Source organism: Pituophis catenifer, unplaced genomic scaffold (assembly GCF_029215685.1).
Source record: "Pituophis catenifer annectens isolate HBS135680 unplaced genomic scaffold, rPitCat1.0.hap2 SCAF_12, whole genome shotgun sequence".
Lineage (NCBI taxonomy): Eukaryota > Metazoa > Chordata > Lepidosauria > Squamata > Colubridae > Pituophis > Pituophis catenifer.
Window position 1 is genome coordinate 10,796,308 of NW_027256892.1, and position 16,908 is coordinate 10,813,215.

The window sequence follows — 16,908 nt, forward strand, 5'->3', positions numbered from 1 at the left end:
ACAGCATAAGCAAAGCTGGATCTGAATATTCCCATTCAAAGCCCACAGTTTTCCCATCTCCCTGGCTTTCCTCCCTTGACCAGCCAATCAATGTCCAATCATATTCCTCCAATGTTTTGGAAACAGCTTTGGGGTTTGGCACCTCTTTGGCTGAGTTTCGCATTCCACTCTCATAGCTCCATCCTTGATCAGCCAGTTCATTCCAGATTGACACCTCTGGTTCCTTTCACCCTGTCATCCCTCCGTTTTATGGCGGGAAGCAAGACATGCTGAAGATGGCAGATCTGACACTGCTTTGTCATGTAATACAAATTGTGAGTGTGTTTAGCCCTGGTGACTTCTCTTCTTTCTTCATTTTAGTCCCACCTTTTTGTCCTGCAATTGGTGCACAGGCCTTCAGTACGGTCCGTTTTGCAAGGTTTAATCAAGAAGCGGCTGCTGCCGGCCGAGCACTGCATCACCAAAAGTGAGTATCTCTGCTCTTTGGCATCCTTCCCCCCCTGTAAAGTCTGACCAAAGAGACAGAACTGTCTGGCCTGGTTCTTCAGGAGAGTAAAAGCAACCAGCAGAATTTCTGCAGAGTTCCATTAGGCTGGGATCAGAGATGCATGGCAACAGAGCAGATGCTTCACAAATGCATCGCTCAGGAGAAGGGGGAAAATTTCCATGCTTCCTGTAAGTCATTGGAGTAGGTCCATTATGCACTAGATTGGAAAAGGCTGTTCTGAAGACCAAACCGAAGAGTGTAGAGCAGGGGTGTCCAACCTGGCAACTTTAAAACTTGTAGACTTCACCTCCCAGAATTCACCAAGCTGCTAAGCAAATCTGACTTCCCTCACTGACTTTGCTTGTCTGGGGAAGTCGCAAATGGCTATCGTGACCCTGGGGTGCTGCAGCCATTGTAAATACCTACTGGTAGCCAAGTGTCCGAATTTTGATAATATGATCGCAGGGACACTATGACGATTGTAAGTGTGAGGACCAGTCATAAATCACTTTTTTTCAGCACTTCTTAACTTCAAACAAATGTCTATAAGTCAAAGAGTACCTGTAAGGAGGGCCAAGTTATCAGATGGGCCAGGGAAGCTCTTATTATTGTTAGCTGAGGTTGGAATACTACATGTTAGGTTAGATTATGAACAATTTGATAGAGACGGGAAAAGCCAAAAAGGTAAAGAAATAAGAAAAGGCCTCCTCTGTCCTGATCTTAACCCTTTCTCAACCTTGCTGGCCTTCACCATTCCTAGCCCATTGAATTGCGTAGAAAGATAGAAACAGAAAACTGACAGCAGAAAAAGACCCAGTGGTCTTTCAAATCTGCCCTTGGTCCATTGGGTCTGCATTGACACATCATTTTCCTCTTTCCAACCTTAGTCAAACGGAACTTCAGCAGCGGCACAATCCCTGGGACTCCAGGTCCAAATGGCGAAGATGGTGTGGAACAGACAGCCATTAAGGTGTCTCTGAAGTGCCCCATTACTTTTCGGAGAATCCAACTTCCTGCCAGGGGTCATGACTGCAGGCACATACAGGTGAGTCTCTTATCATCTCCCATGTCTTCCTGCCCTCTGGCTAACAGAGAAGGTAGGAACAGAGTCCTGCGGCAAGAACGATGAACTGCCAACAAAAGGAGGTGGGCTGTTGAAGGAAGAGAAGGAGAAAACCCCAATCATTTATTCTTGTGGAAGGGAACGCATTTGAGGGATCCAGTACAGATATCATCCTGAAATTGGACAGTTGCCCTTGTCCCCAAAGGCTTTGGAGTTGTTTTCTAATGCCTTTTGCCCAATTGTTTTCTTTCTCTGTGCAGTGCTTCGACTTGGAATCCTATCTGCAGCTAAATTGTGAAAGGGGGACGTGGAGATGTCCTGTTTGCAAGTAAGCATCTATGTTTGAAGCGGTTGTGGCAAAAACAAAGACATTTGGGATATTAAATCCAAGAAAGGACCTTCGTTAGGAAAGCAGCATACAAGAGAAAACCTCTGGACCAGTTTTTCCCAGCCTTGGGAACTTTAAGATGTGTGGACTCCAGTGCCGGCTGGGGAATTCTGGGAGTTGAAGTCCACACATCTTAAAGTTCCCAAGGTTGGAAAAATGCTGTGGATTAATTTGTGTAGCTGTTTATTGTGGCCAGCCTGGGCTGGACAGTTCTTAAGCAAGATCTAAAAGCAATAGTTCTCCTTCCATTCCTCTTCAGTGGCACAGCTGTCACAGGGCTACTGGGCTGAAGTCAAGAGCTGCTCACAAAACAGAGCCCTTAAAGGTTGGCAGTTGACTGACAGCAGCACCAAGGCCCAGCATTAATTCTTTGGCTGGGCTCAACCTCCCAACAAAGTCCAGAGGAGATAGGGTTTGTCCCTACATCCTTGCCCTTTTAAAGATTATAATCAGGTGTCTGGCTGACTATATACTCAGTTATTGTTCTGTTTTTACCTTTAAAAACTTAGACAGCCAAAAGTTGCACCCCATCCCACCCCACCTCCCTTCTCTATAAAACCTTAAGGTTTGAAATTTTGCAGCTGCAGCCTATCAGAGCATTGCATATGGTTACTCCCCCCCCCCATTTTTTCTTCTTTCATTCAGTAAAACAGCCTTGTTGGAAGGGCTTGAAGTGGACCAGTACATGTTGGGAATCCTGATTTACATTCAAAAGTAAGTTTCTTGGATTTGCTGGTTTTTTCACTCTTGTATAAAAATAAATGAGATTGGCCAGGTGTGATGATGCTGTTTTATGGCCACCAGGGGGCAGGCAAGGGCTATCACCCACTCACCCTAACTCATCGGTTTGGTAAGTGGTTGTCCTTCTGAAGACTGTAGCCTAGGAAAGCTCCTTTGCACCACATTGTGCCTGGACTGTGATTGGCAAGCAGCCAATTGCACAATTATTTAACTGAGGGATACCCTCCTTTTCATTCAGGAGCTTGAGCGCTATTTAGCACGTCAGCTGTGATCAGCACTGAACTACCTTGGTAATACAGGTAGTCTTGGATTTACAACCACAATGGGAACTAAAATTTCCATTGCGAAACAAGGCAGTTGTTATATGAATCGTGCCTGATTTTACAATCTTTTTTTTTTTTTGCCGTGGTTGCTAAACAAATCACCACAGCTGTTAGCAAATCATGTGGTTTTAAAGCAAATCTAGCTTCCCCCATTGACTTTGCTTGTAAAAGGCCATCTGGGAAGGTGATGAATGGTGATTACATGACCCCAAGACATGGCAACCACCTTAAATACATGCCAGTTGCAACTGCCCAAATTTTAATCACGTGACTATGAGGATGCTGCGACAATAAGTCACTTTTTCCAGTGTCGTAATTTTAAATGGGCGCTAAACTAACTGTTGCGAGTTGAGGACTACCTGTACTTATCCACACCATGGGCTGCATCATATCTGGACTACTGTGAAGGACTTAAGGAGGGAGGCTAAGCTCGAAGAGAAACCAGATCTTTCCATTAAAGCAAAATGCAGCACAATATTACTCCATGCAGCTGGCTCTCTTGTTTTATTTCCTCTAGAGTCACAGTTCCTCATTTGAATTCCCATAATATTGTCAGGCTTGTGTTTCTTATAACAATGTTGGTAGAAGAAATGCTTCCCCAAGGACCTCCATCTGATAACAGCCCCATGAAAAACACTAGAGCTTGTTCCATGGGTGGAGTAACAGTAGCTCTCCTATAAGCTATTCTTTGCCTAATGCAATCAGCTTACAAGCATTCTTTTTCAATGAAGAAAAGAACAAGCAAGGCGCTGTATTCTGCTGTGTGTTTTTCCAAATGAAATAATGTCTCTTGGTGAGCAAAACAACTTTGCTAAGAACAGGGACAACCATCCATGTAGCCCCAGAAATGTAAGCTGGAAGCCCCTCAACATCAACCCCCAAATCTTTGTGAGGCATTTTTACCACTAGTTTGCAGCAGTTAACCATCACCTTAAAGCCATTTAGAGATTTTCTTTTTTAGAACCCTTTGGGATTGTTTGTTTGTTTTCCTTTTCTATTTTTCCTTTTCCTCCTTGTGGGCTAGACAATGACCTCATAGCTGAAATAGTGAAGGATCATACCTGGTGTGTCTTGTGGGCGGTTCAAGGTTACCAGCTCATGATCAAGAAGTCCTGTGTAGAGACCTAAAATTCTAGGGTTGGAAGAGGCCATGTGAGGCATTGAGCCCAACCTCCTGCTCAACCCAGCATGTTTTATGACATGTGAATAATTGTATGGTTGTATAAATCCACCATGTGTGGGGGCCAGGGTTGAGTGTCATGTGCAAACGTCCCATTTACCCAGCTCCGAATATGAAGAGATCACCATTGACCCAACGTGCAGCTGGAAGCCGGTCCCAATCAAACCTGACATCCACATCAAGGAGGAACAGGATGGACCCGTGCTGAAGCGTTGCCGCACCATGAGTCCCACCCATATGGTGATGCCCAGTGTCATGGAGATGATTGCAGCCTTGGGACCGGGTCCCTCGCCATTTGGATCTTTGCAGTCCTCTTCTGCTGGCGGTGGCACCAACGACTATACCAGCCAAAGTGAGTCAGCCTCTGAGTCCTGGGGCAGGTGGAGAGGGGGAAAGGCCCAGCTCTTGAGAGACAGCAATAGCACTTAGATTTATATACCACTTCATAGTGCTTTTATAGCCTTCTATAAGCTGTTTATAGAGTCAGCATATTGCTCCCAACAATCTGGGTCCTCATTTTACCGACCTTGGAAGGTTGGAAGGCTGAGTCAACCTTGAGCTGGTCAGGATCGAACTGGCTGTGGCAGAGTTTGCTTGCAATACTGAACTCTTAACTACTGCGCCACCATGGCTCTAGAGAGGGGTACAGTCTTCTCCTCCAAGAGAGAGAGAGCGCCTTCTTTTAGATCTCACTGGGATCTCATGGATCTACCTTGTGTATGGTGCATAAGCACGATTAAAAGGCACAAGTGTTACATTTGTATCATCAAGAAACAAGATACGCACATAATTGCTGCTTAACCATCACAGGGGATTTCTATGAATTCTATTGATACGATGACTTGCTGGGTCCCTGCCCTACTTACCTCCCTAGATTATGTTACATGGGGTTAGAACTAACCTTCATTCACAACATTTGTATATGTACATGCCTTTTTTGAAAGATAACTTTTCCCCCTGACTATTACTTTTTGTTCTTTCAGATTCAACCTTTTCTGGAACTTACCCAGATTCATTCCCCACTGTGAACCCCGGCACCCCAACGTTAAATGAATTCAACCCTGGGCCTCCTCCCATCTCCTACCAGTCTGACATTCCAGGCAGCCTGCTGACCCCCGAAAAGCCAACTGTTCCTTCCATCCCTGGACAGGTCAGTGAGATGTTCCTCCTGGAAAATATTGGGAAGTGGTCATTGTAAATGGGGTATGGGGATCCTGGGATCTTCACTCTGTAATGGTCAGTTCCTCTTAGTCTTCTTGAACAGGTACATAAATTCCTGTCCCGTTTCCCCTTCATGATAAGTAACAGTCCTAGCATTGGATTTTGATAGATTCCACAGGCAGGGAGCTTCCAGAATTTACATTGTATATCCTTGAAAGATTTACTGGCAGTTTCTTAAATCTGGGAAGTTTGGCAGCAGACGATGCCTGTGGAGGTTTTTTCCTGACCCATTAAAAAACTTTTCATAAAAACCTCACTAGCAACATCACGATCAGTTACTTGGCAAGCCCTCCCATTTCTATAGCTTTTGGCTAAGAAGCGGCAATTTTCATAAAACTCCCATCATGCATTTATCAGCAGCATGTGAACACAGGAACAGGACAGGATTCTTTGGGTGATTTTCTGCACCATCCACCAGGAGGCCTTGTAAAGGCAGCTGAACAAATGGCACGTTTCTCCCCTATGACAATACAGTTTTTCCCCCAGCCTTACAAGGAGAATCCTCAAGAGAACATCAACAGAAAGAGTTCTCTTGGGAGTCAGCAAGGCAGGGATGATCAGACAGCTTGCTCTGCTATGCGAGACACTTAAAAAAAAGAGAGAACAAAAGAAAATGCAATGTCTTACCTATTCCGATCCATTTTTGTAGAAAAGAAGAGCATCTCCTTTTAGTTTTAAGCTTCTTTCATAGTCTTCACTCTGCAGAATATCCATCCTCAACCTCAGATCCTTGAAATATATGTCGGTTTGTACCACCCGTCTTATCCCCAAGCACGGCCATTCATGGGAATTGTAGTCCAACACCTGGGGAACCCCAGTCCAGAGAAAACAGCTGTTGATTTCACAGACACTAGCTGCACTTTATTCCTCCTAGCCTTGTGGAAGTGGATTCAAAATAGATATGTTAGGAGGAGATGAAGAATTAATGCTAAAGATTTGGAGTTTAAGCAACTAAAAGAGACTATTGAGACATTTCCCGCTTTCCTATAAATGTTATTTTGGTGAAACTGACTTGACTATAATCTAAGAAAAGAGTTGTATAAGCATAAAAAAAAAAGTGGGGGGGGAGAGCCAGGCTTGGGTAGATTACTAGTCCATCTAATAGAAAACTCGTGTCATTGTGACAGGAAGCGATAAGTGTTTATTAGAAGCCTCAGTGATATCATTCATTAGGGCCATGATATCATCACGCAGGTGATGCAAGCTGCTTAATTTGCATCAATCACATAAGTGTCATTTGCACAGCAGTAATCAAGATCAAGGGAGGTACTAATACTTTATAAAGCCTTAGTAAGACCACATGTAGAATACTGCATCCAGTTTTGGTCACCCCACTATAAAAAAGATGTTGAGACTCTAGAAAGAGTGCAGAGAAGAGCAACCAAGATGATTACGGGACTGGAGGTTAAAACATATGAAGAACAGTTACAAGAATTGGGCATGGCTAATCTAGTGAAAAGAAGGACCAGGGGAGACATGATAGCAGTCTTCCAATATTTGAGGGGCTGCCACAGAGAGGAAGTGGTCAAGCTATTTTCCAAAGCCTCTGAAGGCCAGACAAGGAATAATGGATGGAAACTGATGAAGGAGAGATTCAACCTAGAAATAAGAAATTTTCTGACAGTGAGACCAATCAACCAATTGAACAGAAGTTGCCTTCAGAAGTTGTGGGAGCTTCATCACTGGAAGCTTTCAAGAAGAGACTGGACTGCCATCTGTCAGAAATGGTGTGGGGTCTCCTGCTTGGGCGGGAAGTTGGAGTAGATGATCTACAAGGTCCCTTCTAACTCTATTATTCTGTTATATGTTGTGTCATCACTTATTCCCTTGCCTTTCCCACACCAATAAAGAAGTTGACTGTTAGGGACACAACACACCAACATACAGATAGTCCTCAACTTATGACCACAAGTGAACCCAACATTTCTGTTGTTAAGTGAGACATTTGTCAAGTCTCACTTAACCACAGTTGTGAAGTGAATCGCTGCAGTTGTTAAGTCAGTAACCCAGTTGTTAAGTGAACCTGGCTTCCCAATTGACTTTGCTCATCAGGTCACCAAAAGGGGATCGAAGGACCTTGGGACACAGCAATGGTCATAAATATGAACCAGTTGCCAAGCATCTGAATTTTGATCACATGATTGTGGAGATGCTGCAAAAGTCGTAACTGAAAAACGGTCTAAGTCACATTTTCCAGTGCCGATGATTACTAAACAAACTGTTGTAAGTCGAAGATTACTTGTACTTTTGCTTTTTTTTTATAAAATAATTTTTATTAAACTGTCTTTAAAAACAACACAAAAAACAATCACACATATATAAAAACAAAACATGTCAAAATGTAACGTATTGAACATTACATAACATTAATGGTAATTTTACAGCATTTCGTATCAACTTATGTACTTTGCTTTTGTAGTTCTTTATTCTATCATTTCTATTTACTACTCAATAGTAGAATAATCACATTACTCCAACATATATATATGTATATATATGTGTATGTATATACACACACACACATTATAATATTCATTTGTTCTTATCTACACATTTATATTCATTTATATTTACCTCTCTTTATTTAATGTTGTTCGGTTACTTTAAGTTTCATCAATATTAAGTTTTGCTTTTTAATACCTTACAAAAGTGTCCCCTCCAAGGCACATCCCTTCTCTCTGAGCTGATTGTCTCTCCTTTTAGTGTGTAAAGCAGTAAATGCTGGAAAAGTCTCTCATGCCTTCTGTTTCTGCTTTGAATCAAGCTGACCTCCAGCTCTAGCATCATGACAAAGAGAAGAAAATGTCCCAGCCTTCATTTTTTCTGCACTAAGGGTTTTCCTCTCTCAGCATCATTATCATGAAGTCCCTGCCCTGCCTTGCATAGGAGAGAGAAAATTCAGCCAGCTACCAGTAGGTGGCTCCACAAGATTCACAGGAACATAGAAAAGTGCTTTACAAAGAATCTGAAACTTCACCTTCTCAGTTATTGTCCACAATGACTGACAGCCAGTCAATGGAGTGTTAACCTGTTCTGTGGGACAACCTATTCCCCAAAGCACCTGAGGGCAGGACAAGAAGTAATGGTTGGAAACTTATCAAAAAGAGATCCAACCAAGAACTAAGGTGCAAGTTCCTGACAGTGAGAACAATTAACCAGTGAAACAGCTTGCCTTCAGAAGTTGTGGTTGCTCTGAAGCTGGAGGTTTTAAAGAAGGGATTGGACAATCATTTCTCTGAAATGGTATAGGGTCTCCTGCTTAAGCAGGAGGGTGACTAGAAGACCTCCAAAGTCTCTTCCACCTGTGTTATTCTGTAAACTGGACCACTCTCCAGTCTGTGAACATTGGCCTGCAAAGTGAGCCTTGCTCATTAAGCTCCAACCTTGTCTTTTCTGCCCCCCTCAAGCCCAGGATTCAACAAAGAACTTCAAGATTTACTGGGTTTAGGCTTTACCCCCTGCAGGGTGCGCCAACTGAGTTATCAGCTGGGTAACAAAACTCTTAGCTAAGGCTGAGAGCTAATCCAGACTCAAGATTACAGGGATGCTGGGCGTGACTGGATCTCAGCACCACTTGAAGAATTGGCACATCAGCTGTTGTGATGCGTGACTTCCGCTCTTGCTAAGCAATTCCCAATCCCGTCATGCAGAACTGAGGGAGAGCCACATTTTGCATGGCACAAACTGTCTTTCTTGGCCAGTTTTGCTCATTGTGTCACCAGATTTCTTCTGCGTGGAATTCCAGGGTGGAGAAATGAATAATGAAACAAGCCAATAATACCCCCCTCCAAAAGAAAAATCACCCAAAGTTCCAAGTGATTCAATGCATAAAAGAAGCCTCATGCTAAAAACATTCCCTTAAGAATAGCAGGTTTGAGGGACTTCAGCCTACTCCATGTAATTTTGAGAGGAATTTAATTTCAGGCAACCCACTGAGCCAGGAAGGAAAGAAAAGAAGGGGACTATTTGCTTCATCAGCAGGGGGTCCTCATCAGATTATCTTCAGGGGAAGGGGCTTTCTGCCAAAAAATGTATTTTGCGCCTCTGCCAGAGACCATGAGGAATCAGACAGTTCCTCTTTCAGGTGACAGAAGTACTGAAGCTGTTTGATGCTGGAAGAAGTGCTAGGCAAACATTTCCTAGACGTGTGTGTGTCTGTGTGTGTATTTCTGTGAGTCTGCACCTTGTTAAGGTAATGAATGAAAGCATATCCCAGTCAGAATAAGGCACCGCAACAGAACCAGAAATAAATCTCTGCAGTGCAGGAATGATGCCCAACATCCTGAAGTCAGTTAGATGGAAGTTTAGATGACTTGCACAATGGGATGGGATGGAATGTGAAGGTGACATCAAGGGACAATGGGAAGAGATGCTGCCTAGGTGTTTTGATCCCGACTCCCGAGCCTGTCCTAACAGAGGAAGAGGACTCAGAAGGTGATGGGGAGGAACTGACAAGGCCTCCCTCTCCAGGACCCTCCTTTTTGGCAATGCCTCAGGTTCCATCCAAAGGCCAGGAGGAACAGCCTGGGATGTGCCAGGAGGAAGGCATATCGGAGCACCAATTGATAGGGAGCGAGGATGATGAATCCTGGCTTGATCCCAGGCAGCGTCGGAGGGAGAAGCGTGCGCAGCAACGGAAGAGGCGTGGGAGGGCCAGAGATTGAGCTGAGTCATGGAGCCACGCCCCACCAGGAATAAAAGTGGGTGGGATTGCTCTTCAGGCTTTGTGACGGACAAAGTTAAACCCTGAAAGTCACATCGTGATCTCTGAAATTTGGTTTGGATATATTTTGGACTGAACATTGACTAAACTCTTGTCTCGTGGATAATTTTTTGCTCCTGGAACGGACTGAAGATAAGTCCTCTTCTGCTTTATGGGAGTGAAAACGGTCTTGGCAGGCATTCGGTAGTTTATTTATTTATTTATTTATTTATTTATTTATTTATTTATTTATTTATTTATTTATTTATTTATTTATTTTATTAAACTTGTATGCCGCCCTCTCTCCCAAAGGACTCAGGGCAGCTCACAACGATAAAAAACACATAAAATTCAGTATTCAAATATAAAAACCAATACAATCCCCTTTAAAAACCCCTTCAGTCCAATCCGGCCAGGTCAAATAGCCATGTTTTGAGGTCACGGAGGAAAGAGCGAAGGTCAGGGGCCATCCGGAGGTCCAGGGGGAGCTGATTCCACAGAGTAGGTGTGCCCACAGAGAAGGCCACTCCCTGGGAGTCGCCAGCTGACACTGTCTGGCTGACGGGACCCCAAGAAGGCCCTCCCTATGAGAGCGCACCGGGCGATGGGGAGCTGTCACTGGCCACAGGTGGTCCGCCAGGTACCCCGGGCCTAAGCCATGTAGGGCTTTATAGGTAATTACCAGCACCTTGAATCTCACCCGGAGGGCAACCGGTAGCCAATGCAGGTCCCGCAGGAGGGGTGTAACATGAGAGTGTCGGGACACTCCCATCACTACCCGCGCGACCGCATTCTGCACCAGCTGAAGCTTCCAGGTGGTCTTCAAGGGTAGCTCCATGTAGAGAGCATTGCAGTAGTCGATCCGGGAGGTGACGAGCGCATGAGTTTGCTGCCAAAACCTTGGTCTGCCAAGAATTCTAATCTGTTTACCTAATAAAATATTGGCAGGCATGCTTGGTATTACGTTTGCCTGTGTGAGGAAGTGGGACAGAACACTAGGAAACAAGTAAGAGAGGAAGGAACACCCAGTGGATTAATGGTTAGGGGAAGAAACTTAAAAAAGATCCACCCAGTGGATCAAACAGTTTAAAGTGAAGGGTGGAAAATTGGTACCTTCAGACTTGCTGGATTCTGTTGCTGTAGTCTTACAATAAAGTAGAATTAGCTCATTTGGTCATGTTTTCTGCCTGGATGACCAGGAGGGTTGATACGCCTCCATCCTTGTTGCTAACATGAGACATGTCTACAGCTGGATGCTTATTTTGCTCCAAACCAAAATGTGTAGAGGTAGTCCTCAACTTATGATCACAATTGAGCCCAAAATATGTTGCTAAGTGAGAAATTTGTTAAATGAGTTTTGCCACATTTTACGACTTTCCTTGCCACAGTTGTTAAGTGAATCGCTGCAGTTGTTAAATTAGTAACACGGTTGTTGAGTAAATCTGGCTTTCCCTTTGACTTTGCTTGTCAGGTCATAAAAGGGGATCACATGACCCCAGGACACTGCAACTGTCATAAATATGAACCAGTTGCCAAGCTTCTGAATGTAAATCACATAACTACGGGGATGCTGCAATGGTCATAAGTGTGAAAAATGGTCTTAAGTCACTTTTTTCAGTCCCGTTGTATCTTCAATTGGTCACTAAGCAAACTGTTGTAAGTTGAGAACTACCTGTATTTGGCTTGTGTGATGAGAGAGAGCCTTATTTTATTTATTTATTTATTTATTTTCTGTATTTATTTATTTGCCGCTCATCTTACCACAGGGTAACTCTAGGCTCTTTTATATAACATAAAAGCTAAAACATAAAAAAGTTAAAAACAAACATTAAAACCAAGGACACAAGTGGACGGCAGGGGCAGAGGTGGTGGTGGTGGTGGTGGTGGGATCTCTTATTACTCAATCAACCACCCCCATTGTGCTGGGCCCCAACCCTCCTGTCTGTTGATAAGGGACTCAAGACCTGGGTCTGGCAGTCGGCCTGGGGCCCAGTGGGGGCCCAGCACAATGGGGTGGTTGGTTGAGTAATAAGAGATTCCCCCCCCCCACTCTGCCCCTGCCCTCCTCTTGTGTCCTCTTGGTTTTAATGTTTGTTTTTAACTTTTTATGTTTTAGCTTTTATGTAACTGTAAGCCGCCCAGAGAAAATCCACTGTTGTTGATCATTGAGGCTGGTGTACAGACCCAGCCAAGTCAACAAAAGATATGTCTTAGCACTACATGGGAGTGCAGTCTCCTGGGGCAGTGCACAGGTTGAGATGGGAGAATATTGGGGGATGAAGTGGCCTACACCAGAGAAAGGGTCTGAATTGTGGGATGGTGAAGCTCTCCCGGGATTGCAGCTCTGCCTGCCCTCCTGTTTCTCAGCAGTTTTGCTGTCTTCTTTTGCGATTGCAGATGCCTCCATCAAGCAGGATGGATCCTTCTTCACACAATCCTGTGCAGCAGGGCCTAAACAACCCCAACCTCAGCAATCAGCCGGGCCAGCAGCCACCACCACAACAGCAGCAGCAGCAGCAGCCACAGCTCCACCATCGGAATCCCCCTGTTCCTCCCCCACCATCACGCCAGGCACCAGGACAGTCAGGCACCGGAGGCCCAGCACACGGTGGGGAGCTCCCTTTCAATCCTGGTCCTGGGATGGGAGCACCACCTGGACCTGTGGATGGGCCTGAACCTTCCCTTGACGTAAGTAGCATGGGGCTGTGCGTCCCAAGCTCACCTTCCCCTCTTTCTTTCTGGATATGCCTGAAGACTCAAATTCCCTTTCCCCTCAACTGTGCCCATGTGTAGGAACACAACTGGTGTGATGTACCTTAAGACAGCTGGACATCAGAAGGTCTCCAAGAGGCACATAAAGTGGAGGGAAGGAACCCAAACTAGTGTCTGCCTTGCCAGTATATTCTCCCCTGCTCCCTCATTGTTGAATGGGGCTATGCAAATCCTAGTGGCTTGTCAGGAAAGCTAGGAGTCAAAATAGGTACCTTAGAAGCTTCTACAAAAGTTGGCCCAGCTGGGGGACATTGTCTACAGAGATTCTCAGTTATCCAGGTCATGTTTGTCCCAAAGGTACTTTTTCAAAAGGCAACGGAACTTTCTTGTTTTTCTTTGAAGAAGCTTCTTCAGCTCTTGAATGAAAGGATTTATATTCCTTGCAGACAGCTGGTCTTTTGCATTCTTTTTCTCTTTCCATTCCCCACCATTCTGTGAGAGCTGAAGAAGCTTCTTGGATGAGAAGCAAAACGTCTTCAAAGAAAAACAAGAAAGTCCATTTGCCTCTTGAAAAAGCACCTTTGGGACCCACATGGGGGAGCAGACTAAGGAATGAGATACACACTTAAGTCTCTACAAGATCTGTTTAGCACCTAGAGCCACACCCACGTACAAAATAAAGCTTTGAAAAATTCAGTTCTACTCATTTTAAGAGGTAGTTTGGGAAGCAGAAAGGGCTTTGTTAAGGATATTGTTGTGTTAACCAACCAGCAGAGCGTAGAGCACAGGGAAAAGGTGCTGAGAGCGATGAATAAAATACATACAAACCAGTTTATCAAAGTTTTTACTTTATAGTAAAAAACAATCTCATAGTTTTTTAACTATGCTAGTTTTTCATAGTCTTTAAACAATCCAAGTCTTTGCCAGTCAAATCAGTCCAGTGATACAAGAGTCTTCTTACCATACAAAACAGCAGTATATAATAAACAGCAGCATATTCACGCTGGTAACAGATCACGATAGTAGCATATCCACACATGATGGTAGCATATCATCAATGACTACATTTCAGCTCCCTTCTTAAATACAGTTACAACAGAGCTTATCCAATCAGGATACAATGACTCAGCATTACAATGACTCAGCAGTACTTCTTAAAGTCATATAATACATCTTCATGTTAAAGTCATAGAACACATATATTGTCCATATATTGCCTGGGCAACCTGTTAGGCATACACCATATCCTAACAGGCTTGTTTGCCCACCCTATCTTGCAGATAGTGGAAAGACCTTTCCCTGCAGACTCAGGGCAACATTGCCATGGTTAGGCCAGGGCTTATTTAAAAAGACAGTCAATATTTATGCCTTTCTTTCTGCCATAGGCTTTTAATATAATTGCATACAATTTAAAATGCAAGTCAAATAATAAAATCAGACATACGAGAATTGAAAAGATAGTAATTCGCACAAGGCTTGCAGCAATGTCACCAGATGAGAAACATAGTGGTGTGGTAATACTATTAATAGTCCAATGGAAGGCCATCGTCTTCACCTTTTGTCAGAAAAGGGAGAACTGGGTGTAATCTTTGGAAGAGGGCATTCCAGCACATTATTATTATTTTAGTGCATGGCAATGGTACATTAGTCAGGAAGCTACAAGGCTAATACAGAGTAGTTATTGCCTGCCTTATTATTCAGCATAACTCCAGCACAAGGGGAGTCCCATCCCATATGTTGGCTAGTTCAGTGTATTGCCTTTGTCACTTATCGATGGCAGACAGACCCGTATCAGACAGTCAAGGCAGAAAAACAACAGTTTGATTTAAATATTGATTATACTGGCGCTGAGGGCTCAGCCCCAGAATTACGGGTCTCCATTAAGAAAAGGTCAAGTGCAAAGGCAAGAGATCTCAACCTGGCAGTTAGAAGGCGACACCCTCAGATTTCTACTCTGGGGATGGTCTCCATCTTTCTCCAGGCCTCTTGCCTGAGATTTTCATGTCCTTTTCCCCCATATCATTTTTCTTGATTGTGTATGTTTTTGAACCTGCACTCTGGTCACGTTTGTGATGTTCTACCACTACAGAGCTAGCAAATAACCCTGATTATCTCTGTCTTGTCCTCAGCTTCTTCCTGAGCTGACAAATCCAGATGAGCTGCTGTCCTACCTGGGGCCCCCCGACCTTCCCAATAATAGCAACGATGATCTGCTCTCTTTGTTTGAGAACAATTGAAGCCACCCCAGATGAAACCCAGGCATCATGTTCCACCTACCATGTCTTCTCTCTCTCTCTCTCTCTCTCTCTCTCTCTCTCTCTCTCTCTCTCTCTCTCCCTCTCCCTCTCCCTCCCTCCCTCCCCCCCTCTCTCTCTCACACACACACACACACACACTTTCACTTACAATTCATCCCGTAGCTTCCTAGGCTGTCATCAAGAGAGAGACCTTGCCTTGTATCCCAGTGGTAACCATGAAGCCCTACTAGTGAATCAGTGCAAGGGACTTTGGCCAGACAGCCATCTCCTTTTCTTAGGATTGCCTCTTGTCTATAAAAGGGCTCCCATGGGAGACTAGGAATGCTTGGTTTACTTGTTTTGAGAAATCCTTCCAGCCCAGGAGAGATGGTGGTGCTGCTGCTGTTGATGGGGACTGTTCCTGAAAAACGGCTTTTTATCATGTTGCTCAGGCCAGATCAGGTACAGGGCATTGCCTTGTTTCTAATAATAATCCCAAGATATCTCCCACAAACCTGCAGCCAGGGCAGGAAGAAATGCATTTGGTTAGCCTTTGGAAATGTTAAGAAGAACTGACAACTCCCATCATGTGCATCATTCTTGATATCTTGAGATGAGTATAGCCTGATCAGCTGAACCTATGAAATGAAACTGACACCTCACACTTCATCCATTTTCCTAATGGATTTTAAAGAACAAATTCCAAGGAATATCAGAGCTCCACTACATCTACAGAAAGCAGATAAAGCTTGCCTGCTTTTATCTGTCCCTGGATCTGGAGCCCTCCTCCCCATGAGCTACAGTAGTTCTTCCTGTCCACCCTCTACAGCCTTGATATGGACAGAGCAGCAGTTCACCTAGCGGTTTCCAGCATCATGGTGAGAGCATCCTCAAATTCAGATGAGCAACCTGCCCACTGTCTCTCTCTTCAAAAAGAGGCTGTTCCCTGCAGAAGGACCCCAGGCAAATTCCAGCTAGGAAATCTTCCCCTGTGACTTTCTGCTGACTGCAAAAGTGAAGAAACGCATCTCTGACTGAAAGAACCAAAAGTTCTTCAGATACAGCCTGACAGATTGCCTCCGTCAGTTGATGGATCCATCTACAAGCACAACAATGTACATAATGTAGAAACACTAACAGAAACAAAAAAAGAAGAAGAAGCAAGGGTGGGAGGAAACGAAAGTGGGAGGGATGGGAAAGAAAATGTTTTAAAAACTCATCACACTTGTTGTATAGTCTCATGGGGCTCCCCAGGCGTGGGGCAAAGGTCCTCTGTATAAATGTGCATAAGCTTCCTAGACTGTAATATAGACCATTCCACACGGGACAGAGTGCACCATCCAGAGATGTGATGCTTTTAGCCATAGCCAGGGCCTGTCCCTTGCATTTGACCTGTGGGGATTCTGCCAAAGGAGAGTCTGGATGCCGAGATTTTACCCATTTTAATCCTGAGCCCCCGAAAGTTAAGTCGCAATGAGACAAATCCAAAAACCTAAGTTTTAAAATATGTGTGTGTGTTGGCCTTCCGTTCCCTTCCATCCTGCCCAGGAACCTACTTTGGTTAAGGGTTGCATTTGGGATGGTGGTGAAGAGATCCCAAATGTGGTCTGTCTGTGAAAAATCAAGCCATTGTTTGTGGCCAGGTTTCCTGAGCCAGGGAGTCCCTGTGTCCCAAATGCTGACAGCTCTGTTGACTTTCGTGTATCTTGTTTCATTATTGCTATATATTAAAGGATTCTTTTTGGTGGGGCTCACCAAATACCTTTTGTGGGCCATTGACTTTCAAGTTTGATTGCTTGCGGCCTCAAGGGGTAAAAGTGGGAGGAAAGGGCAGGTCACATGGTGAGTTATTTT

General features: G+C 44.3%; 1 protein-coding gene across 3 annotated transcripts in view; it reads left to right on the plus strand.

The window, feature by feature from the left end:
* Positions 1 to 16,908, plus strand: part of ZMIZ2 (zinc finger MIZ-type containing 2) — a 105,114-nt gene extending 88,206 nt beyond the window's left edge. For 2 of the 3 annotated variants that reach the window (XM_070952619.1, XM_070952617.1), the window contains exons 12-19: positions 361 to 466; positions 1,375 to 1,532; positions 1,811 to 1,878; positions 2,584 to 2,652; positions 4,287 to 4,534; positions 5,166 to 5,332; positions 12,503 to 12,793; positions 14,947 to 16,908. In XM_070952619.1, the coding sequence (XP_070808720.1) occupies positions 361 to 466; positions 1,375 to 1,532; positions 1,811 to 1,878; positions 2,584 to 2,652; positions 4,287 to 4,534; positions 5,166 to 5,332; positions 12,503 to 12,793; positions 14,947 to 15,054 (1,215 nt within the window). In that variant the 3' untranslated portion in view covers positions 15,055 to 16,908. The remainder of the gene's footprint in view (positions 1 to 360; positions 467 to 1,374; positions 1,533 to 1,810; positions 1,879 to 2,583; positions 2,653 to 4,286; positions 4,535 to 5,165; positions 5,333 to 12,502; positions 12,794 to 14,946) is intronic. The other variant, XM_070952620.1, reaches the window with a different exon arrangement.